The 24,769-nt window shown below is 42.9% G+C and overlaps 1 protein-coding gene across 2 annotated transcripts in view; it reads right to left on the bottom strand.

The window, feature by feature from the left end:
- The window catches only part of LOC122812097 (WW domain-binding protein 1-like), a 440,566-nt gene that overhangs the window by 231,231 nt on the left and 184,566 nt on the right, over positions 1-24,769 (bottom strand). The window contains exons 3-4 of one of the 2 annotated variants that reach the window (XM_044084377.1): positions 8,368-8,550; positions 3,066-3,297 (exon numbers count right to left, since the gene is read on the bottom strand). In XM_044084377.1, coding sequence (XP_043940312.1) covers positions 3,251-3,297; positions 8,368-8,550 — 230 coding nt within the window. In that variant the 3' untranslated portion in view covers positions 3,066-3,250. Of the gene's footprint in view, positions 1-3,065; positions 3,298-8,367; positions 8,551-24,769 lie in introns of those variants that run through there. The other variant, XM_044084376.1, reaches the window with a different exon arrangement.

Raw genomic sequence — 24,769 nt, 5'->3', positions numbered from 1 at the left:
AGGGAAGCGAAAAACAGGCCCCAATGGCAGACAAAGTCTTACCCTCTTGCTCAAATCTGGTGAGAGTGTCTTTCACTTTGGGTCCAAAGAGGAAGGACCTGTAAAAGGGAGCGTCCATGAAGGAAGACTTGAAGGCCTCCGGGAAGTGACACAGGTGCATCCAGGCTTGCCTCCTGAGGGCTACGCCTGAGCTAGCTGCCCTACCCGCCCCCTCGGCTGCATAGGATATGAGCCTCATGAACGAGTTAACAAGAGAAGACAGGGTAGACAGCTGGGCGTTGACAGTATGGTTCACCGCCTCAGGCAAATTACCCGACAGAGTATCTCCCAACTCCTTGAGGAGATGTCTTTGGAGCCTCATAAAATGACACAGACAATTCAGCGACCGCAAAGTAAAGGTCGCTGAGGACAGGGTACGCTTTCCATAGCAATCCATACTTCTAGACTCCTTGTTAGGAGGATGAATGGAAGCAGAAGCCTCTGCAACTTCTTGCTGAGTGGCAGACGCCACCACCATGGCATCTACAGAATCTCCTTTCGTCAAAAATTCTTTCCCAGGAGGCGCACACAAAAACGTGTTGGGGCGGCTGGGAACCGGTTCCACGGAGTCAGGGTGTTCCCACATCCTTCAACAAATAAGGTCCAACAGTTCATCGAAGGGCGGAGACACCCAGGAGGCAGAAAGTTGGGCTCCGAAGGCCTTGAGGAAGATAGACTCCTCCTCAGAGGGGGTTTTGGAGGGCCAGTCGCCTCTCCGTCTCAAAATCTCCAGGATGTCGGAGAATGAGACATAGTCGGAGGACGACTTTGTGGACCCCTCTGCATCATCGTGGTCGGTGTCTGAGGTGACAGACTCGTCTGGGGAGTCTATGTGCTTCCTCTTACACAGCTTCTTTCTGGGAGGCTCTTCAGGCAAGGACTCTGAAGGGCCTTCAGAAAGCAGGAGACCACGCATGGGAGTATCCTCAGGCCTTCGAGCTCCGCTTCCTGCAGACAGGGGGGCATCAGAGGCTCTAGTCGCAGTGTCCGGGAAAGGACTAGTTGACTCGAGTGATGTCACCGAAGACCTGGCCAGTGCGCTCCTCATGGCCTTGAAGGCGGGTCCACCTGAATCTGAGGAGCGACCCATCTCCGAGGCCACAATCGGAACAGGGGTTCAACCGGCTGAAGGACCAAGAGGGAGACCCGGAGCCGAAGTCTGGAGCCCCGATGTATCCCCCTCGGGTCCGACCGACGAAACCTGAGTGCCAAAACCATCAGATAGGATCAAAAGGGTTGGAGCCGAGGTCGGAGCCGAAAAACACAAAGGAGTTTCGGAGCCGACCCAAGGACCTCACTCAACTCAGAACACTCCGGCTCCAACGACACAGAGGTGGTCGGAGGAGGAATTATCGGAACCGACACAAGGACAGGCTCCGGAGCAGACTGGGCTGGAGCCGAGAATAATTTTGTTAACACTGGTGACTGGAGGAGCCTCTGCACCACCCTATCCAAATCCGAATCAGACAACCTGGAGGACTTGGAGGACACAGAAGGGGTCAAGAAGTCTTCTCTAAAGGATCCAACGTGAAGCTAGGAGAATGGCTCTGAATCGGTTCCAAGACAATTGGAGCCGAGGTCAGCTCCAACACAACAGAAACCTCCTTCGGCTCCGAAGGCAGTGGAACCGAGGAAGCCGTCTTCGGTACCGACAGCATCTCCTACGGCTCCGAGACCAATGGAGCCGAGGAAGGTGAAACAGTCTTCGATCTTTTCTTCGATGGCTCCGACGGACTGGACGGAGCCGGAGATCTCTTTTTTGTTTTAGATTTCCTGCTACGGGGAGAAGACGCCAAAGCTTCTTCAAAGGCAGGTTTTACCAGGCCCTTGAGAATCAACTTATTTTTTCTCTCTTGCAAGACCCTGGTACTAAACGAATGACACAAACTGTAGGACTCTTGCAAGTGTATAGCGCCCAAACAGTATACACAGATGGCATGGCCATCAGTTAAAGACATCTTATATGAACATTTGGCGCACTTTTTGAATCCAGAAGGCCTATGTTCCTTCTGATCTTTGCCTGACATTTTTAAAGCCACACAAAACGACACCAACACGAAGGGAGGAGAAGGGACTCTCAACTCAAACGCCCCTAAAGGAAACCAAGGAGACACACAGACAAGGGCTAAGGCCCTCTAACTTAAACAGGCCTAGCCCGCCAAAACACAAGTATACCACAACTACAATTTATCAAAGGTCACAAAAAACACCCAGACACAAAACGTAGCTATTAAAATAGCTTTTGGTTGGAAAATATTCCACAGAAAACTAAGTAAATAGTTCAATAAAGTATTTAGCCACAGCCAAGCTCGAGACCACGTCTTCACTCAACGAGCGGCAAACGAGATCTGGGGGTTTGGGCGTGGTGCATCCTGGGATACAGGCTTAGCCCAGCCAATTAGAGACTTCGTGCTAGTTATAGCGGCCGAGTCGGAGCCGAGCCCGTCAGTAATGAATGTAGGCGAGATACGACCACATTACATCATAAGATTTTATTCGAATCCATATTTATACGACAAAGTTGCAATGCAGTATCTGTGTGTACTTTGACATGAAACCTGTGTCAACCAAATATACTGGATCATATGTAATTAATTCACATTATATAGGGACAGATATATTTACACATTCATGAAAATGGCAATATGAACTGTTATGATGGCAAAATGAATGGTCATAAAACTATTTCTTCATAATATTTCTACAAAGTTCTTACAAATGCTAGGCAATGAAAGTTAAAAATGCAATTTAAGGAGGAAGCAAAGCATATTTAATAAAAAAAAATTAAGGAACATGATTCAAGTGATGACATTTTACAAAATTATGCATATCTGTTCAACAGGTTACAATGTTTAAATATTGGTAAATGCATTACCAGTAACCTATATCACTAGAAGCTAGTGCCAATAACTCCAAGGGACATAGGACATGCAACTGTTTTACACAGATGAAAAAGAACAAGCTCAAACTGTACAGACTCTTCTGACCTGAATAAAATGTTCAAAAAAGTCAGAAATTGTGGTAATCTTGATAATGTGTAATTTCAATACAGCACTGGGAAAAATGCACGTTTTGAATGGTTACCCTTTGGTATTTTATCTGTGCCATTAGTATTTCAAAGAGCAATAACAGACTATAGATGGCTTGAATAACACAGTGAATACTACTGATGATCTGCTGACATGGGAAGATACAAAACAGGAACATGACTTCAGGTTCCACAAACTGCTAGAAAGACTGGGGCATTACAATCTGAAACTGAAGGGAGAAGTATGAGCCATTATTTACAGACAGAATGCTTGAAGCAAGATCTAAAAAGGTAAGAGACAAACATACTGTATATGCAGAAACCAAAAGATAAATAAACTTTACAAATGGTCTACTATTTAGTCAAGTTCTTACCAAACATGTCAGACATCACTACATTTTTAACAGAGACTCTAGAGCATGACACAGAATGAGAACTTTCACTTCTAACAGGACAACAGCTTAGAGACATTAAAGAATGTTGTGACTGAAGCACAAGCTCTCTCTTCTATTTATTCTATGTCATTTATGTTGCAAGTAGATGCTAATCAATATAGTTTTGGAGCAGTATGGATAAAAACTAACAACCCAAAAATATATGAATCCACAGTACTTACAGATGAAAAGACTAGATATGCTCCGTCAGTGAAAGAAATGATAACTACTGTATATGAATGAGAGAAATTTCATGTGTACATATATAGCAAACCAGTGTTGGTTGACACTGGCCATAATCTTTTGCAAGTGAATTGCAAAGAATGTTACTGAATTTGTAGAATTAGGATTTAACATTCCAGTACAACTCAGGAAAGCCGATACACACTGCAGACAAGCTATCCTGTGCTTACACAACAGAACAGGAGGAAGATCTGTTAAGTGAAGATTTTATAGGATTTTGAACTATTCAACAGTAGCCCATGTCACAAAAGAAAGTGAAAGATCTTAAGAGGTATACAGGGAAGAACAGAAAAAAAATGAAATTACTTGAAGAGAGGAAGACATTACAACAGGATGGTTAAACCAGTTATTAGCAGTGTACTGTTTTATTAGTTGGATACAAAGATTTATCAATGATGGAGAAAATAAATGAATCACATTTGGGTACTGTAAGTACAAGGAAAGACAGTGTGATACATTATACTGGCAAAGAATGTCAGAGAAGACTGCACTACATTGAGAAGTCTCAATTTATACTCCAATGAGAATCCTAAGGAAGAAATGTCATCCTACTAAAACTAGAAATGTCAAAGAAAAAGTCAAAAACTAATTTGTTTCACTCTATAGACGACCACTGCCTGAGTTTTGTAAATTATTTCAAAATATCAGAAGTAGTGAAACTGATAAATATGACCAAAAGTACTATTAATGTTCTGAAAAGAATATTCTGATGACATGGAAAAGCATGTACAGTGGGTCCTCTGTTTCATCAAACATGAGTTTCTAATATATGAAAAATACATAAGAACTAAAACCAAAAACAGTTTAGGTAGAAAATACATAAGAACTCTAAAATTAGTACAATTCCTCTACAAACCCCTGATCATGTAGAAGAGATGATTCAAACTGTGATAAAATGTAATTAGTGCCAAAGTGATAAAATGTAATCAGTGGCAAAATGGGAGATTGCTATATATGTATCTTAGGGAAAAGAAGAGAAATGTGTTATTACAAGGAATATGTCCACCAGCACAATTATTAATGGGCTCTAGACTGAGCAATAAATATTTCAGAGCTACTTTACTACTAGTACCAAAAAAAAATCAACATAGCACAACACAGTTTCAGAAAAGGAATCAAAATAATGAGTTATTCTCATCGGGGATAATATAAAATGATTGCCCATGGGATGGGTAAAGGCCAATCTATAACCAAATGGGATAGGTTATTTTGAGTACAAAAGAAAAAGAAATTGGCTAGGCTTAAAATGGTCTGCAACAGCAGCTAGCCTAGTACTTGCCTATGAACCTATAAGCAAAAGTAATATTCTTCTTCTTCGTTTGGCTTTTCCCGGTTAGGGGTCGTCACAGCGGATCATCTGTCCGCTCATGAATGGCAGAGGAGTTTTTATGGTGTTGAGTTGCCAGCCCGTCACCCAACCTTCCACAGAAGGCACACACATTCACACCAAGGACCAATTTAGAGTGTCCAATCCACCTACTACATGTCTTTGGGATGTGGGAGGAAACCGGAGCACCTGGAGGAAACCCACGTGACCACAGGGAGAACATGTAGACTCCACACAGAAGGCACCCCAGCCAAGAATTGAACTGGAGAGCCTCTTGCTGTGAGGTGGCAATGCTAGCCGCTGCATCAAAATATTTGTCAAGTTTAAAGAAAAGAAATAGAACAAAGATGTACTGTGAAATATGCATGAAGGTCAGTTAAAAACTGTTCCATATGCAAATGCATCAGAACGAATGCCTTACAATATGTAAGGAACTAATTTAAAGACACATGGAATGAATCAAAAGCACCTGTGCAAGACTGCATCTGTGTCCTCCCTGCATTCGCATGGGTCAAACAGCTGAACCATCTCCCCTTAAAGCATGGGGAGTCCAGATACTGCCAATGACATTACAACTACAAAAACTTTTTGGAATTGGGCAAGAATGGACAGTCAGAAGCATGGAGAATCATGCAAAGACTATAGACAGTTCTGATACCAGATGAAGCTGCAAAGAGCATAGATTCACTAGTAAAGACATCTGTGAAATAATATGTGCCAGTCTTTACAGTTGGACAACCAATAAGAAAACCAGAGACGTATGAAGTGCGCATTTTACCTGCATAAAATTTAAAGACCATTTATGATGTAAAAGGAGACAACAACATTCAAATTGTATGTTAAGATTTACCAAATACAACTGCATTACTTGTAATTAAACCACATCAACATGTAATGTTACAGTAAAATTTCTTTTTTTTTTTTTTTTTTACAGTGTATATAAAGTAAGCTACATCAGTTTACTTATAAGTGCGTATAACTTGGAGTTATTCTGCATAAAATGAGAGATGTCAAGTAACATTTAAGAAGACGGGTTACCCTTAAGAGGGATGCATGAATAGTGGGGCACATGCAGCTGAAATAAAGATCTTGAAGTATGAAAATTACTCTTGCCTTAGGCTTCTTCACTACTCTGTTTTGACAACTGTAAGAGAGAGTACCCCACATATTATACAGTTCTACTGATGCTTCACAAAGCACCACTAACAAAATCTTTTATTTTATTTAACATTTGTTCACCGGGAAAGCCCGACTAGAACAGATCCCATTTTCAGTGGAGGCCCAGGAAAAAATACTCCAGATGCATGTCTTTGGAATGTAGGAGGAAACCAGAGCTCCCAGAGGAAACCCATGCGAATGCAGGGAGGATATGCAGACTCCGCACAGAAGGCACCACAACCAAGAATCAAATCAGAGAACCTCTTGCTGTGAGGCAACAATGCTGGCTGCTACACCACTGTGCTGCCCCTACGACCCTATTAAAACAAGTTAAGCAGCAAGTTTCAGTCTACTACCACTGATACAACTAGAACAGGTACTACATGGATTAATATTCTGATAGCAAAATAATTCATAGCAGGAAAAGGAAAACGTCTGGGCAAATAAAATTTGGGGTTAACAAACAATACATACTTTATCAGATTCTTGCTTTAGTTGTCCCCTAAGTAAGGGGCAACAGGGGTCGATGTCCTCTGTATGGAGAGTATGGGGAACTGCTAGATTTGCTGGTTGCTATCCACAAATCTTGCTGGAAACACAACCCTGTTTACTGCATCTCAATGAAACATAATGTATCCTTGCAAAACAATACAAAGTGCATCATAAGACAAATACATATATAGTTCAAGTACAAATTGCTCACTATTTCTTTACTCCTGCACTATATTTTAAGAGGGGACTTTCTCTCTTTCTCCCTCTCTCATGTTAACTGTTACTAGCCAAGATCTCTTAGTACCTTAGCCAGGTTTCACTATGTATTCTCTAAGTAACCTGCTACACAGTGGAAGTTCTATTTTATGCATCTAAACTGATAATCTTGTGTCTTTAAATGGGAAGTCTTATTTTAACCATAAGTGCTCTTATTATCTATTACTTTCACTTTTCAGATAGCTTCTGCCAACAACTCCACATAAAAAGGCCACAACCACGTTAACAAATATATTCCAAAGTGTAAAAAAAGTTCCATGGTAAGCTTAAGAATGCAGAAGCCATGTGACAAAATAAAGGGGAAATTCTTTACTTTTTGTCAACCAACAAATAAATCTGTGCCAAGCATGAGAAGACTTGTATTAATGAACAACACAAGGAACAGTAACAAGACCTGCTACTGGGATGATCTCCTTCAAGAAGGACTTCGAAGTACCAGTTGGAACACATCAGTTATACAGATGTAATGCTTTCGAGATCATTAATATCAGATCAGAAACAATAAAGTCCACTATCATTTTTTTTAATTGCGGGTCATGTAGTGCAGCTGTTTTGAGACTCTTGGCACAGGTCATGTGATGGTCATCTGATATGGATAATGACAGACTCAGTATGGGGCATTATGAAGTTTAATTCAAATATGCACTTTCGGAAATATAGATGCAGTTTGACAGCAGAGAAATGGTGAATAAAGGGTGTGGAAACAGCTTTTCATTACTGTGGTATCTGAAACTTCACCTCCGATATATGAGTCCATGGAGTTAGAAAGTAAGGGGGTGTTGTGTGAAAAAGCCCCAAGAGGTCTGCCCCTGCAAAAAATAATTACTCTGCTTTTGGGACAAACATTTCTAGTGTACTGATGTTAGTTTCTTTTTTTTTTTGTAAATATTTTTATTCATTTCCAAAAACAAGGATGTTAGTTTCTTGAGGTCTTTGAACAAGACACTGTCTCCATGCTATTTTGTCACATATCTATCACAGGTAAAGACTCAACAAATGAAGTTTTTTTATGCTTTAAAAGCACAACAGAAGTACCCAACCCTGTTAAGGTGTATGTAAACCACAAATCATCTGTTGTTAATAAACCAGTAGCAGGTGTGCGTCACCTGACAAACGCACCAAGGAATGCAAAGAGTTACAAATGAACTAAATCTTCATTATCTAAAGCTTACTACCTCCCTGTATACTACAGAAATCTAGCTGTCAGGTCATCCCTGAAACCATGTTCTTGTAGCTAGTAAACTTACCTTGCAAAGGCATTTCACAATCCTAGAGCTTCACGATTATTAAAGTTTCTTTTGTTTCTCTCCTTCTCCCGACAAATAAGACCTTTGTAGTAAATATCGTGAATTAAAATTAAAAGAACTTACTGGCGTCAAGAGGAGGAGGAGGAAGAGGAGAAGGTGGAGCAAATGTGTTAGCAGCTCCCTGGCATGCCATCAAGCTGATCTCTCTCTGTCTTTGCTCCTGTTGTAACCTCTTTTTTACCTGTCGATGCCGATATGCACAGCAGCAGCTAAGCATGACAATAACAGTCCAGACAAGCCAGAACCCTAAAAATCAGAATGGAAACAGAGTTTAAAAACACCACCACAGCAAATTACTGAACAAAGTTTAAGTGAACAACAGATGAAATAAACTCCCAACTAAGATAAATAAAAGATTTAAAAAAAAAAAAAAAAGAGACAGGTAGAGAAAAATTCACCAAATATTTGCTCAAGACAAAAATTCTTATTTTTAGCAGCTCTTTTCTTCTCCACAGAAACAACCTGAGTTCAGGAATGTGCTGGGGTATTTGCAGAAGGGCACATTAGAATAAGTTACTGGAAAGTTTTGCTAGTTAAAAACAACAATATTTTATCAATGGGCAACACAGTGGTATGGTAAGCAGCACTAGCACCACTTGGCAAAAGTGTCTCCAGTTTGATTCTTAGCTGGGGTGCCTCCTGTGCATAGTTTACATGCCCTTCTTTTGTTTGCATGGGTTTTCTTTAGGTATTACAATGTCCTCCCACATCTCAAAGACATTCAGTAGGCCAAGTGGCACCTCTAAATTGCTCACAAGTGTGTGTGTGTGTGTGTGTGTGTGTGTGTGTGTGTGTGTGTGTGTGTGTGTGTGTGTGTGAGTGTGAGAGAGAGAGTCACGCAAGGCAGACAGACATGGAAGAAAGGCCTGACAACCTACTTCTATCCTTCTTGTCTAGTAAACTCTGTGAATGGAGGCAGCTATTCATGGGGTCAATATAGGAGTCAGAAGCAACCCAACAGCAATGGATGGAAGAACTTTAACCATGTGAAAAATATGCAGTCTATACTGCCCACAATCTAGCATACCTTTAGGGTGACAATACCCACCACTCACCTAAATTCTTTTGAGAAAGGAAAAAGTCTGACTAACAAAACATTCATGTTTCATTATGTATACATCCAAAGCATCTTTACCTGCAAACTGTTTTTTCTGATACAGTCTTTGTAATAAGGGAATAGTGCCTTCACCTCAACACTGTCTAGACAGTTCTAAAAGGGGAGGACACCAACCTTACAAATGGAATTAACAGAAAATAAAGTCTGCACACATGGTTGCAGTGACAAATAATATGAAATTCTAATTTACAGTCTGTATCAAAGAGGTTACAGTACAACAATGCCTAAGAATCTTCAGTCACTGAATAATGTAAAGTAGTACACAGCAGTTTTTTCAGTTGCAAGTAGCCCATCCCATCTTCTCCTGCTGGTCAGGTGTCAAAAACAAGAATATTGCATGTGTCCCTTCCTTTTGCTGAACAGTGAAGGTGTAGTGGAAAGATGCATCTCTCTTTTCACCAAACAGGTAAAACTGTAAATTTCCTCCTTCAGTAATGATGCTAGGTTGGAATAAAGGGGGAGGCTGCCCCGGGTGCAAGCTGATAGGGAGGGTACAAATGGTACTTCAGAAGAGTTACCAATCAGTCAAGAAGCAATCATTTAGCAGGTACGGCTGATATTTTGCTGCTTAAATTAATGTCTTTTAGATGGTGGGTACTGCAGCAAGAAGCTAGTAGAATTTTTGTTCTGAGGATATATATTTTTGTTTAATTTCTAAATTGTGAAAACACTTTTTTTCTGATTTGTGAAAGAAAACTTTCTTAGCATTCTTCTTTTTTCAGGTGATCAGGCTAGAAGTGAACTTTTCCCCCCTCAAGCTACAACAGAACTTTTCTTCTTTTGCTCCCCACTTTCAAGAGAACACTTCTTTCCTTTTTTGTCTTGAACATGAAAGTGGACTATTTTGGTCGTCATTTTTGAGATGAAGGGGGCGCCTGCCTGGAAAATGCTCAATGTGCCAACTGAGCCAGGTACAGCCCTGTCAAGAACAAAGTTGTTGCAACTGTTTTTCTCAGTGGATGAAAGGAAGAGATTTATCTCTCCCCCTCCCCTGGCTGAGGATCAATAAGTACAGAAAAGGTGTACCCCCAACGTCCTTCGCCTACATCCTGAATGAGGGTATGTGTAATTCTCCTTTATTCTGAACAGGACACAAGTGGAAAAGTACAGTTGTGTACACTTACCATAAATGTAGATGTTCGAGTATATTAACTGTTGCAGTCATCACATTTGAGTTATCTGCCTGCAGGCAGAGCTCAGCCGGCCTGAATATCAGAGTCTTGGGATTTCTGCGTCGGATGCTGTCGCTTCTTCCATGACGTCAGGTCGTCAGGGGTATAAAACATGCAGCTGACGCCATTACGTCAGATTTTCTTGCCCCAGATGTCAGGTGCCCCAAAAATAGGAAGCATTTACATGGTATGCAATACCCCCAGCAAAAAACAAATACCAATGATATAAGATATGCCAGACAAAAAAGGCTAGAAATCAAGAGAAGTCAAGGGGCTGGAGGGAGGGTAACCAGGACTGCAACAGTGAATGCACCACCAGTAGAAAGTAAATACCAAAAATTCCCTGTAAGGAGAGAGGAAGAGAGAGAGAGAGAGAAGGGGGATGGAAGGGGGTAAACCAAGACTGCAACAGCGAATACACTCGAACATCTACATTTATGGTAAGTGTACACAACTGTACTATGTTCTTCATGTTTCACTGCTGCAGTCATCACATTTGGGTCGATTCCCAAAGCTAAGGAAGGGTGGAGGTAGTTATGAAGTATTAGGGCTGGCGACTGCTGTGGCAAATCCAGCTCTAGATTTAGAAAATATAGGCAAGTGGTAGTGCTTGGTGAAAGTGTGTACAGAGCTCCAGGTTGCAGCTTCCAGGATGAAAACAGAGTAGGTTGCACACACAAAAAGCATTTGTTAAGCTTTCACTTACAGTGCTTCATAATTAAGCAGGTCACCACATTGGTCGGCCATAGGGCTCTTTGTTTCTACTTGAGTGGTTGCCTCCTTCCCCTGTAACTGAAATAAATTGACTCTTACATTAAGAGCTGTAATACTTACCTTATAGCTTTAGGACACCTTAGGAAACCTTGTAAACTGCAAAAGCCCTGCTACGCTCGGGCTCTCTTCGCTCCCCTCCCTGCCCCCAATTCCTTCCCACCCCCAGTACCTCTAAATTTATAGTACTACAGCCACTCCCCCACTTTCTAGATCCTATCTGCTTTCATCTGGGATAATTCCACCCATCCCCATTCTACTACCTACATTTTAATAGCACCTATTAGCTTTCATCTGGCATTCTCCCATCCCCCTTCCAGTACCTTGACCTCACCACTCTATATTCTGGTGTTGCATCACCAGGTAAAATAGTTCCTTAACTCACTAGCTGAATCACAGATAATGATATACTCCTCTTTACTACCCCTCTTGTTCACACCATACCTCCTTACCCCTCTTGTTCACACCATACCTCCTTACCTTGTATGAAAACCAGTTTCTCACAGGATTTCAGGTCCCAAAAGGCCATACTATCACCCCAGCTGTAAATCCTTCCACCTTCAACCATACTTACAGTACCAGATCCTATCCAACATCTTGTTCAGTCTATCAACATCTCACCCCAGGCACATTAGCTCTAGATCCAAACACTACCACAAATTAATAAACAAATTCCTGAAGTTAATCACCAAGTACAGACTCAACCTAATACTTGGTGATGATAGTCACCCCAACCCTGGCCTACTCGCTTCAGATACACATACCCCCTCTACTTGCAATCTAAGCTACAAACCTACAATTGATAGACAAACTAACTCTCTCTTAGTCTGTCATCTCAATATTAGAAGCATTAATAACAAGGTACATGAATTGCATGCACTTCTGGATGTCCACTCCCCTGAGATTCTCTGTTTATCTGAAACCTGGTTAAAACCTAACACTAAAGACAATGAAGTGTTACCACCTGGGTACAACATACACAGGCTGGATCGTGCTTTGAGGAAAGAGGGTGGAGTAGCTGTACTCTATAAATCTGAGTTGAATGTCCCCATAGATGTAATACAACCTCCTCAGATTAATAACTCAGAGATTCTTGCCACCAAATTGCAACTTAATAAAAATAAATGCATTAATACCATTTGTATGTACATTCCCCCAGGTAACAATATATCTACATTTGAAGATATCCTGCACTGGCTATCATGTCACTACCCCCAAGAAACCCTACTACTTGGAGACTTTAACATAGACTGGGGCACCTGTTCCTCAGAATCCCCAACCACCCATATTAACCTACATGCATTTACACAAATCATATACACCCCTACCAGGATAGGTAAACCCAACCAAAAAGAAAGTATACTTGACTGGGTACTCATAAGCAGTCACCCTCAACTGTACACCTCTGGTACCCTCCTTAATGGCCTAAGCAATCACCTTCTCACATATGTAATTAAGCACAAAACCAGTAATTCCCAACAACCCTTACTCAGAAAGGTTAGAAACAATAAAAACTTTGACCCTGCCAAATTCCAACAAGAACTAAATTAATGTAATTGGTCTATTCTAAAACACCTCCCCTTAGAGGAAGCAGTAGCATACTTTAACAACAAATTCCTTGAGATCCTTGATTTGCATGCACCTGTTCGTTCAAAGAGAACCAAGGCAAAAACCTGCACCGTGGCTTTCTATTCTAAACTCAAAATTACCCTTAGAAACAAAGCATGGGCTTTATGGCATTCTTCTAAAGACCCTCAAGATCACATTAAATACAGGCAATCCAGGAACAAAACCAAAAAATCAATTTTACAAAACAAAAAACAACACTACTGAAATTTACAGACAGTAAATCAAAATAACCCTCAGAAGTTTTGGGCAGGTTTAAATAATCTACTACATCCGAGACAAACTTCAACCCCAATCCCTGCTACTACTACTATTGATAAAACCCCTGAAGATGTTTCTGATAGTTTTAACCAATTCTTTACGGAGACAATTCAAGCCCTAGCTAGCCAACTACCTCCTGGCTTCCCTGGTCCTGAAAGTAGCACCCCTAGAAACCTACTCGCGTTCAGCTTCCAACCAGTCGCCACTTCACTTATCCGTACCTTGATCAAAAAATTAAAACCCACTACACTTTCTGCTGATCAACCCCCTGCCGAGTACCTACAAAAATCAGCTGATGCTATTGCTTACCCCGTCTCAATACTAATCAATCGAACCAAAGTAGAAGTTAAAATTCCCACCATCTGGAAAATATCCTATGCAATCCCACTTCACAAAGGAGGCAGCTCTACTGAATTCTCCAATTATAGGCCAATAGCTATACTCTCTCCACTTGCAAAGATTATGGAAAAATGTATTCATAGACAACTCATGCACCACCTAATCCAAAATTGCCTTATGGCAGACACTCAGCATGGCTTCTGTCCTCATCACAGCACTACTTCAGCCCTCCTAGCCTTTACTAACACCATAAACCATAATCGCAACAATAATTATATATCCTCAGCCCTCTTTTTGGATCTTTCCAAGGCATTCGATATGGTTGATCACCAACTTTTAATCCACACCCTGCAAACATTATGTTTAGATACTGGAGCCCTCCAATGGTTTCAATCCTACCTGAATGGTCGACAGCAGGCTATCCTCTGGCAGAACAAACTCTCTAACCTTCTACCTAACACCCTTGGAGTACCACAAGGCTCTATACTAAGGCCCTTGCTGTTCTCCATCTTCATTAACGACCTTTATACTGTCATCCCAAAAGTCAGCTGTATCTAATATGCTGATGACTCTACTCTGATTTGCTCAGCCACATCTCCAGTAGAGTTATGATCAGCTACCCAGACCACCTTTAATACCATAGAAAACTGGCTTTCTGAACATCGTCTGATCCTAAATCCCAAAAAAACTAAAATGCTGTTATTTTCACCAACACGTAGGTCTACCGCTTTCACCTTTACCATAAAATCAAATTATGGCACAATAATCTCCCCTGACCCATCTACAAAACTATTAGGTGTCATCATAGACAATAATCTAACATTTGACCTACATGTTAACCAAACTATCAAAACCATCAATAAAAACTAGGGTCACTTTACAGAATAAAAGCCTTCCTAACCCCTCCAGCTAAAATTGCCATAGCTCGCTCTCACCTTCTTTCAACCCTTCTGTATGCATCCCCTCTACTCTCGAATTTAAACAAGACTGTCCTTAACAAACTCTCAATTTGTTACAACCACATTGCCAGGTTTGCCACTGGGCTGCCTTTTAGGACACATCATTGCATCAATCTAAATCAGCTTGGGTGGCTTGAACTACCCAGCCTAATCCAGTATAACCAACTGATTATGGCCTATAAAATCTTCTATAATCCGGACAATACTCCTGCATTTAAAAATATTATCACCCCCTATAACAATCCCAGACCGCTTCGATCCTCTAACAAACTACTAATTCAGACTAGCAAACTAATAACACAGCCGGTGATTCTCTCTTTGCAAACTCTGTAAATAGATCCTGGAACTCTCTTCCAGCTGATATTACCTTACTTTCCACCTTAGGTCAATTTAAAACTAGACTCAAACAACATTTGTCACTTAACTGGCTATGTCAATGTATCAAGCCTGGCTAACTCTCTCTACAATGTGTAAAAATCTGTTAACCAGTTTACTGTATAATTTAATTTAATCCTGATGTGTTTAGGATTAACTGTAATCTGTGTAACTTGTTTAACTTGCTTACTTATGTAATCTCTGTAAATAGTCTGTTTGTAATATGTAATCCTGGTATTATGTAATGCTGTATCTGGTTACCCTTGGAGCTTTTCTCCCCGGGCCTCCACTGAAAATGGGCATGCAAACAGTCGGACTATCCTGGTCAACAAATGTAAAATAAAAATAAAAAATAAATGTCCCTGTTTGGGATTCCCCTGAGAAATGCTGTAGAGGTAGATGTAGCCCTAGTGGAATGAGTTCTGATCCCCTGTGGGGTAGGTTTCCCATGGTGCTTGTAGCAGAAATTGATGCAGTGTGCTATCCATTTAGAAATGGTTTGCTTTGAAATGGCCTTGCCCTCTACCCCTGCAGCAAAGCTGACTAGCAGCTGGTCAGATTTTCTGAGAGGTTTAGTCCTGTCCAGGCAGAACCTAAGCTGCTTGTGCATGTCCAGGGAATGCAGGATCCTTTCCCCTTTATTCTGAGGATTACGAAAAAGTTTGGCAAATGAATGGACTGGTTTAGAGCCACAATAGGAAACCCTGTCTGCATGGAAGATAATGAAGGGCTCCACTGCCATAAGGGCCTGCAGTTCAGACACTCTTCTTGCTGAAGTGATGGCTAGAAGTAAAGCTGTTTTCCATGAGATGAATTTTAACTCTGCTGTGGCCGCGGGATCAAAGGGTGGAAATGTGAGCTTTTCTAATACAAAGTTCAGTTCCCAGGCTGGAGTGGGAGATCTTCTGGGAGGGGGGGGTCTTAAATTTTTGGCTCCTCTCAGGAACTGTTTTACCAGAGGATGAGAGAAGAGGGGTGGTTCGGTATTATAATGAGATGAGATGGCAGAGGCATGGATCTTAATTGAAGAGAAGGATACACCTTTGTGGAGCATTTCTGTTAAGTAATCTAGTATATGAGGTAAGCCGGGCATAGTTGTGCCCATTCCCTGAGACTGGCTCCAGGAACAGTATCTTTTCCATTTTTCCAAAAAGGATTTTCTAGTACTAGGCCTCCTTGCCTCAAGAATGACATCCAGTATCTGCTTACTGAGGTCTGCTGGTGTTGAATTCAAGGGATTAGCCAGGCTGCAAGGCTCAGGTTCATAGGTAGGTAAAGTACAGTTATGTACCTACCATAAATGTAGATGTTCGAGTGTATTCACTGTTGCAGTCATTACAATTGAGTCTTTCTTGTCGCGCAGTGCCCGAAGCAAAAGCAGTTCGCAAGTGCCGGTCGGCCAACTTCTTGCTCCAGACCGATGTCAAGAAAGACTCAATTGTAATGACTGCAACAGTGAAAAACAATGAACATCTAGGCTATTAGCCCTAGGGCCTATATAAGCCTAGCCAAAAAGGTACTCTGGCTTTCTCCACCCAAGAAAGGGTCTGTAGCTGAGGGTGCAGAATCTGGCCTGTCTGCTGGGAAGGAAACTGAGGCAGGTACCATGGTTGTAGCACTGTCATACTGCGCATAAGAGGGTACCAGTGCTGGCGTGGCCAGTCTGGCGCAATCAGGATTGTCCTTGGCTTGTCCTGTTTGATTTTTAGTAAAACCTTCAAGAGGAGTGGCAGAGGGGGAAAGGCATAGACTGAGAGCTTTCCCATGTGAAGAACAGGGCATCCACTTTCCAAGCTTGGCTGTGGGGAGTTCTGCTGCACAATTTGTTCAATTGATAGTTCTGAGAGGAAGCAAAAAGGTCCACCTCTGGTGTCCCCCCATTCCTCAAAAGCTTGAATATTTTGGGTTCCAGTTTCTACTTGTGTGGATCCATGAGATTTCTGCTTAAGTCGTCTGCCAGTGAATTTAGTTTGCCTGGCAGGAATTGAGCTTGTAATTGTACTCGGTTGCTCAAGGCTGTTTTCCACAGAGCCATGGCTAGTCTGCAGAGTGGGTAGGAATGGGAACCCCCCTGCTTGTTTATGTACCACATAACTGTGGTGTTGTCTGTCTTTACCAGTAGTTGTCCTGGAAGAATAAGGCCCTTGAAGGCTGTCAGAGCATTCTGCACAGCTAACATTTCTTTTTGATTGATATGCAGGTGCATTTGCTTTGGGTTCCATTTGCCCTGAATGCACTGCCCTGCCATGTGAGCCTCCCATGCATAGTCTGATGTGACTGTTGTTAGGGTTTGGGCGGCAGGGGGTAGAATGAAAGGGAGTCCCTTACTGTGGTTGCAGGCCTCTGCCCACCAAAGGAACTCTGTCCTTAGGCAAGAAATGATAGGAATCATTGTTTCCAGGTCCTAGGAATGTTGACACCAGAGACTTTTTAGGAACCATTGAAGTTTTCTCGTATGCAGTCTTGCATATGGAATTAATAGAATGCAAGAAGCCATGAACCCTAAGGCTTGCAGTATTTTTCTTGCAGACAGACGGGTTTTGGTGGCCAGTAGATTGAAATAGTTTGTCAAATAAATTTGTTTCTCTGGAGTGAGGAATGCCATCTGGGAAGCTGTGTTCAAGCTTGCTCCCAGGAATACAATCTGTTGGCTGGGTACCAGATGTGATTTTTTTTCGTTGATGGTGTACCCCAGTGAAGCGAGAAGTCTCTTTACAAATGCCAGGTGCTGAAGTAGCAATTTCTGACTGTCCACCTGAATCAGGCAATCGTCCAAGTATAGTTAAAGTTGAATTCTTCTCTGCCTGCAATATGCAAATGCTGGAGCTAGGCACTTTGTGAATACCCTGGGCGCAGTAGATAAGCCAAAGGGAAGTGCAGAGAACTGATAGTGCATAGAGCCTGCTCTGAAGCATAGGTATTTCCTGTAAGATTCCCTTATGGGGATGTGCAGATAAAGCTTCTTTTAAATCTAAGGTTGCTAGCCAGGAGTCCTTGGCTAGAATAGAAGCAGCTGTTGGAGAGTTAACATTCTGAATTTTGGAACCACCAAAAAGGTATTGAGAATAGACGGATCCAGGACAGGACGCCAGGAGTTTTCTTTTCTGAGGACCAGAAACAGTCTGGAGTAAAAACCTTGTCACCTTTGCTCTGCTGGGACAGGTTGAATAGCCTTGATACTGAGAAGAGAAAGTACTTGCTTTTGGGCCTCTGCCCACTGGTTTGGTGGGAGGTCTGGCCATCCGCTTATAGATGGGAGTGAGTGGAACTGGAATCTGTATCCCTGGGAAACAATGTTAAAGACCCATTTGTCTTGGGTAATGCATTGTCAATTTTTGGCATACAGTGCAAGTTTTCCCCCTAAAGGTGCAAGTACTTGGGCATGGCTTTGAAGATTTAAGGATAAGTCATTGTGCATTTTTACCAAAAGATGGTGGCTTACTAGTCCCTGTTTTGGACATGGGAGCACTCCATTGCTTGGAACTGTGCATAGTCTGAGACTGAAGTCTTGGTGGTCTGCTGCCCCTGGGTTTGGACTGAGAAGGCCTGAAAGGGACTGGAAAAGACCATTTTTTTGAAGGTCAATGCCTACTGATTCCTAAAAAGGAATTTGTGGGAGTCAGGCACTCTATAGTACCTGTCAGGTTTCCCAGGAGCTGGAGGCAAGGCATCACGGGTAAGGCTGGATTCCAGAAAGACATCATCTACAATTTCCTGAACAGGAGGTATAGCTAGAGACCAGTGCTGAAAAATTTAAAATTCCGAGTCTCTTTTTGGACTGAGAGTAGTCCTGGCTCTCCCAGCGGAAATGTTCTCCAAGGATGTGCAGGGTTTCACCAAAGGAAAAATCTTCTGGTGGGGAAGCAGAGGGAATGGAATCCTCTCCATCAGAATCCTCATAGGCAGATAAGGATATGTCCTGGAAATGTAAGTAATCAGATTCCTGATCGGAAGAATCAGAAGGAAAGTTAGTTCTGGGTCTTTTTGAGGGGGAAGGCTGACTTCCCCTAATTAAAGTAATGAAGTCCTCAGCCATTCTAATCATTTGTTTTTGTGGCATGTGGGGCTTAGAATGCACTTTGGTCGTCAGTTTCCTAGGCGTAGTGCGAGCTTTAGGCCTGAGAAATTTGGTATTTTTGGTTTGAAAGGAAGTCATCGGTTTAATATGAAGATCGGAAGACCTGAAAACACCCTCAGAAGCTGGTGCCTGCACAGCGGCTCCAGACCCATTCAAAGTAGAGACATCTGCAGGTTCCACAGCCGAAAAAGCATCTCGCAGCGTACCGGAATCTGAATGGGTCTCAGTAGAGGCCTGCAAATCTGTAGAAGCGGGTATCAGGGGCTGCGAAAGCCCCTCACTGAGTACCGGTGGACTGGCAACTAACTTAAAGTACAGTTTTGTACCTACCATAAATGTAGATGTCCGATAGGTATGCATCTGCAGTCATCACATATGGGTTGTCCTGCCTCAGGCAGCCCTTCCAGATTCCAAAGTACGCCAGAGCGCCTGGGGTATAAAAGCATCAGCCGACGCCATCTTCCTCAGTGTTTCTTGCCCCAGATGCCAGGTGCCCTCAAAGGAAGGCTAAATTTGGATAAATGCAATAATTCCAAACATGCATAGAAATATATATATATATATATATATATATATATATATATATATATATATATACAACAAATACACCATAATAGATAACCCCAGCTAGCTATGAGAGGGAAAAGTACCCAATAAATCACAAAGAGGGGAAGGAGAGAGGGTAAACCTGACTGGAGATGCATACCTATCGGACATCTACATTTATGGTAGGTACAAAACTGTACTATGTCCTTCAAGGATGCATCTGCAGTCATCACATATGGGTAGAATACCATAGCCAATCTGGGGGTGGAGGATCTATGTAAAGGATGGTGTTGCTAAAATGCCCTGCAGGACTGCCGTAGCAAAGCCTGCTCTGGATCTGGAAAATAAAGGTAAATTGTAATGCTTGGAAAATGTATGCACGGAGCTCCATGTAGCAGCTTCTAAAATGTCTTTGGTAGCCACCCCTCTTAAGAAGGCTGTGGAGGTGGCTGTGGCTCTGGTGGAATGAGGTCTAATGTTAGCTGGCACAGCTTTTCCATGGAAAGAATAACAGAAATGAATGCAATTCCCTATCCATTTTGAAATTGTCTGTTTGGAAATTGCTTTTCCTTGTGCACCAGCAGCATATGCTACCAACAGCTGGTCAGTTTTTCTGTCCAAAGTAGTAGTGCAACTGTCTGTGTATGTCCAGAGTGTGCAGAAGTTTCTCCCCTTTGTTCTGTGGATTTGGAAAGAAGGTAGGCAGGTGAATAGCTTGGTTTAATGAGACCCTGGATACCACCTTTGGCATAAATGAAGGATTGGTTCTCAATGACACTCTGTCCTGATGAAAAATAAGAAATGGCTGTACTGCCATGAGGGCCTGTAACTCAGATACTCTTCTTGCTGAGGTTATGGCCAGAAAGAAGGCGGTCTTCCAAGACAGGAACTGTAGTTCTGCAGATGCTGCTGGTTCAAAGGGAGGCAGAGTTAGTTTTTCCAACATGAAGTTAAGGTCCCAAGTAGGCACTGGAGGTTTCCTTGGAGGATTGATGTTTTTAATTCCTCTTAGAAACTGTCTTAGGAGAGGATGAGAAAAAACAGGTGGATCAGTATTGTACTCTGCTGAAATTGCTGAAGCATGAATTTTAATGGAAGAGTAAGACAGGCCATTGTGGAGCATTTCTGCCAAGTATTCCAGGATATGTGGCATGTTCATCACTGTCGCATCTAGGCCCTTTGTGGTGTTCCAAATGTGAAATCTTTTCCATTTTGCTGAATATGCCTTTCTTGTGGAAGGCCTGTGAGCTTCCATAATGATATCCTTCACTCTCTTGGATAGCTTATCCTGAGGAGGAGTCAAGGTATTTTCCAGGCTGTTAGTCGCAAGGTTTTCAGGTTGGAATGCAGAGTTTTGTAATTGTGCTGTGTCAGGAGAAGTGGCCATTGAGGAAGAGGCCATGGTTCCGTGTGTGACATGCTCTTTAACAGTGGGTACCAGTGCTGTCTTGGCCAGTCCGGAGCTATCAGAATCACTTTTGGCTGCTCTGTCCTGATCTTCAGTAAGACCTTGGTCATTAATGGAAGAGGTGGAAATGCATAAACTGTTAGGGTTCTCCAGCTGAAAGATAGGGCGTCCACTTTCCATGCTTGTGGGTGGTATGTCCTTGAGCAGAATTTCTTCAGCTGATGATTGTGGGGGGAGGCAAAAAGATCTATGTCTGGCCTTCCCCATGATTGTGTTATCTGTAGGAAGATGTCTGGGTGCAACATCCACTCGTGTGCATCCATGATATTTCTGCTTAAGCTGTCCACCAGTATATTGTTTTTTCCTGGCACAAACTGGGATTGCAGGTCTATGTTGAGTTTCAAGGAAAGTTCCCATAGATTCATTGCCAGTCTGCAAAGAGGGTAGGAATGGGTGCCTCCTTGCTTGTTTATGTACCACATAACTGTGGTGTTGTCTATCCTTATTAGCAGGTGGCCCTGATGCAGAAAGAGTTTGAAGGCCTCGATTGCATGTATCACTGCCAGCATTTCCTTTTGGTTTATGTGCATGCGTAGCTCCTTTTGTGACCATAGTCCTTGAATACATCTGCCCTCCATGTGTGCTCCCAACCGTGGTCTGAATAGTTTGGCTGGCTATTGGTTTGCTGAAGGGCAGACCCCTGTTTGATTGGCTTGCTTGAGTCCACCAGTGAAATTTCTTTTGGAGACATGGAATGAGTGGAATCAAAGTTTCTAAGCTGTGGCTGTGCTGAGTCCATAAACTCCTTAGGTACCATTGTAGTTTCCTCATATGCAGCCTTGCTTGGGGAATGAGAAGAATGCAAGATGCCATGTAACCCAGGGCCTGCAGGATTTTCCTTGCAGTCAGCTGAGTTTGACTTGTCAGATTCTTGAAGTAATCTGGTAGTTGTCTTTGTTTTTCTTCTGTGAGAAAAGTCATTTGGGTGGTTGTGTCTAAATCCGCACCCAGAAAGGTTATTCTTTGGGATGGAACAAGTCTTGATTTGTGAAAGTTGACTGTATATCCCAATGCCTGCAGTAGGTGGATGGCATAATTCAAGTCCTTTAACAAAGTTTGTTAGCTGTCCGCTTGTATAAGGCAGTTGTCCAGATATGGGTATATTTGAATCCCCTGAAGTCTGCAGTGTGCAATTACTGATGCCAGGCATTTCGTGAATACCAGTAAATAAGCCAAAGGGCAATGCTGAGAATTGATAATGCTCTGAGCCTGCAAGAAATCTGAGGTGTCTTCTGCAACTTTGTCTGATAGGGACATGCAGGTATGCCTCCTTGAGGTCTAGAGTCACCAGCCAAGACCCCTTGCCCAGCATGGGAAGGAGTTGCTGTAGAGTCAGCATTTTGAATTTTGGCACAATGAGATAAGTATTCAGTGCGACAAGTCGAGAATAGGCCTCCATTGATTTTCTTTTCTTGGAACAAGGAAAAGTCTGGAATAAAATCCTTGGCCTTGTTCTGAAAGAGGAACCTTTTCTATAGCTTTCATTTGCATTAAGTTGGAGATTTGTTTCAAAGCCTCTGCCCTTTGATTTGGTGGCAGGTCTGGCATGCCTTTTCTTTTTGGCAATGTGTGAAAATGGAACCTGTATCCTCTGTCTATTATTTGCAGTGTCCATTTGTCTCTTGTAATAGTGTGCCAATTGTCTGAGAATAAAGAAAGCTTTCCGCCCAAAGGTGCTTCTAATTGAGCCCTGGTTGGCGGAGTCAAAGCAAAGTCATTGAGTCTGTCCTTGTGCAGCAGTTGAGGGTCCTGACTACCTCTCTGGTTGGGAGGCTGCCATTGACACCCTCTGTAGGAGCCTCTAGCTTGCCCTCTACCTCTGGCATGCCTGTTCTTGCCTCTCTGAAATCTGTGTCCGGAAAGGACCAATTCTTGACAGGCCAATTTCTGCTGAATCTTGGTGGTTGGACTTGTAGAAAATCTTTAACTGTTTGTACAGATTTTGCCTTTTCCTCAACCTTCTTTAAGACCTCCTGAGCAGTGGAGCCAAATAACTTTTGCTTTTCCAGGGGAGCATCCAGAAGCTTAGCTTTAACATGGTCTGGCAGAGATTGTTCCTTCAGCCAAGCATGCCTACGTATGACTGCACCTGTCATAGCTGACCTACATGAAGCTTCCAATGCATCATAACCACATTGTAAGAAATGGTTACTAACCTGCTGGGAGTTATGCACCAGATCCTGTAGTGATTTGCGATCTAGGGGTTCAGGTGAAGACAGTTTCTTATGCAATTCATCTAACAAATACTCTTGGTACTGTATCATATGAAATTGACAATTTAATGCCCTCATAGAAAGAGTAGCAGAAGTATACACTTTTTACCCCATCTCTAAAGCCCTGGACTCCCTTTCAGAAGGAGTGGATTTTTAGAGGTGGCAGCCGCAACCTTTAGTGCCCTGGGAAATAGTTTCTGGATCAGCAGAGTGGGCCTTGGAAAGAAAATGATGCGAGTCCGGGACCCTGTAGTACCTACTGGGTTTTGACAGGGGCCGGGGAAGAGTGTCAGGGTTATGCTAGACTCAGAGTACACATCATCAATGACATTCAAAACAGGAGGAATAGCCAAAGGTCTATGCTGAGGTAAATGCAGAAAAGTTCTTAATCTTTTCCTGGAATCAGAAAATTCCTGGCTCTGCCATTTGAAATGCTCTCTCAGTGTGAAGGGTCTCACCGAAGGATAGCTCTTCAGGAGGGGAGGCCGAGGGGATGGATTCCTCTGCATCAGAATCAGCCTCCTCCTGGTAGTCCGAGAGAGCAGAGCCATCAGAGGCCTCCTCTGAGGAGTGGGGATCAGAGGGCTCAACCCTGGGCCTTTTGTCTAGAGGAGGTTGAGAGCCCCTGTCCGGATGAGGTTGAGATCCCCTAATCAAGGAAATAAGGTCCTCTGCTAAAGTAAGAATCTGTGAACTTGTAGAGGGTCCCTGAGGAATAACCCTGGGAGGCATAGTTTTTGTATGTTTAGCAACTTTAGCCCTGGTGAATGCCTTTATGGACATGGATGCAGGAGGCCTAGCTGCACCACGTGCTGGAGAAGTTTTGTCTAGAGGAATGGTGTCGGAAGTTTCCAAAACACCAGTATCTGAAGGAAATTCAATAACTGACTCAGCAGGGGCCTCCGGGGCCGAGGTTGTCAGTTGAGCGGTTTCGGATGTCGGAAGTACCAAGGACTCGGTTTCAGCCGAGACCGAGACAAGGCCTGGCCGTGGTTTCAGCCGAAACCGCTGTCGGTCCTTGTCCTTCCGCTTTTACTAAATGTGAAGTCGGAGTCTCCAACGGCATTTTGTATGAAAACTAGCCCCAAAAATTCCTCTGCGAACTCGCCGACGCCTAAGAGTGCGCCGGTTGAAGGAAGCACAGGCTGAAAAGGCCGAGATGCCGTGGTCTGGGCCTAGGCAGGGGAGGCAGTAAGAGTGGAAATCCTTATGAGGTATTTGTTTCCCACAAGTTAAACAATTATTAACTTGATCTGACATCGGCTGAGGCAAGAAAGAGTCCCCAACGGAGTACTTAGCTTTTGAAGTCTTCGGTAGTTGAAATACAGGAGCTGGCCGACCGGCACTTGCGAACTGCTTCTGCTTTGGGCACCACTTGGCAAGAAAGACTGGGAGGATGGCGTCAGCTGATGCTTTTATACCCCAGGCGCTCTGACGTCGGGGAAGGGGCGACGTCAGCCGACGCCGGACCCAGACTTTGGAATCAAGGGCTGCCTGAGACAGGACAACCCATATGTGATGACTGCAGATGGATCCTTGA

This window comes from Protopterus annectens, chromosome 9.part0 (genome assembly GCF_019279795.1).
Source record: "Protopterus annectens isolate FY-2018-M chromosome 9.part0, PAN1.0, whole genome shotgun sequence".
NCBI lineage: Eukaryota > Metazoa > Chordata > Ceratodontiformes > Protopteridae > Protopterus > Protopterus annectens.
Note: the sequence above shows the minus strand (reverse complement) of the source record. Positions and strands in the feature narration are given on the sequence as shown.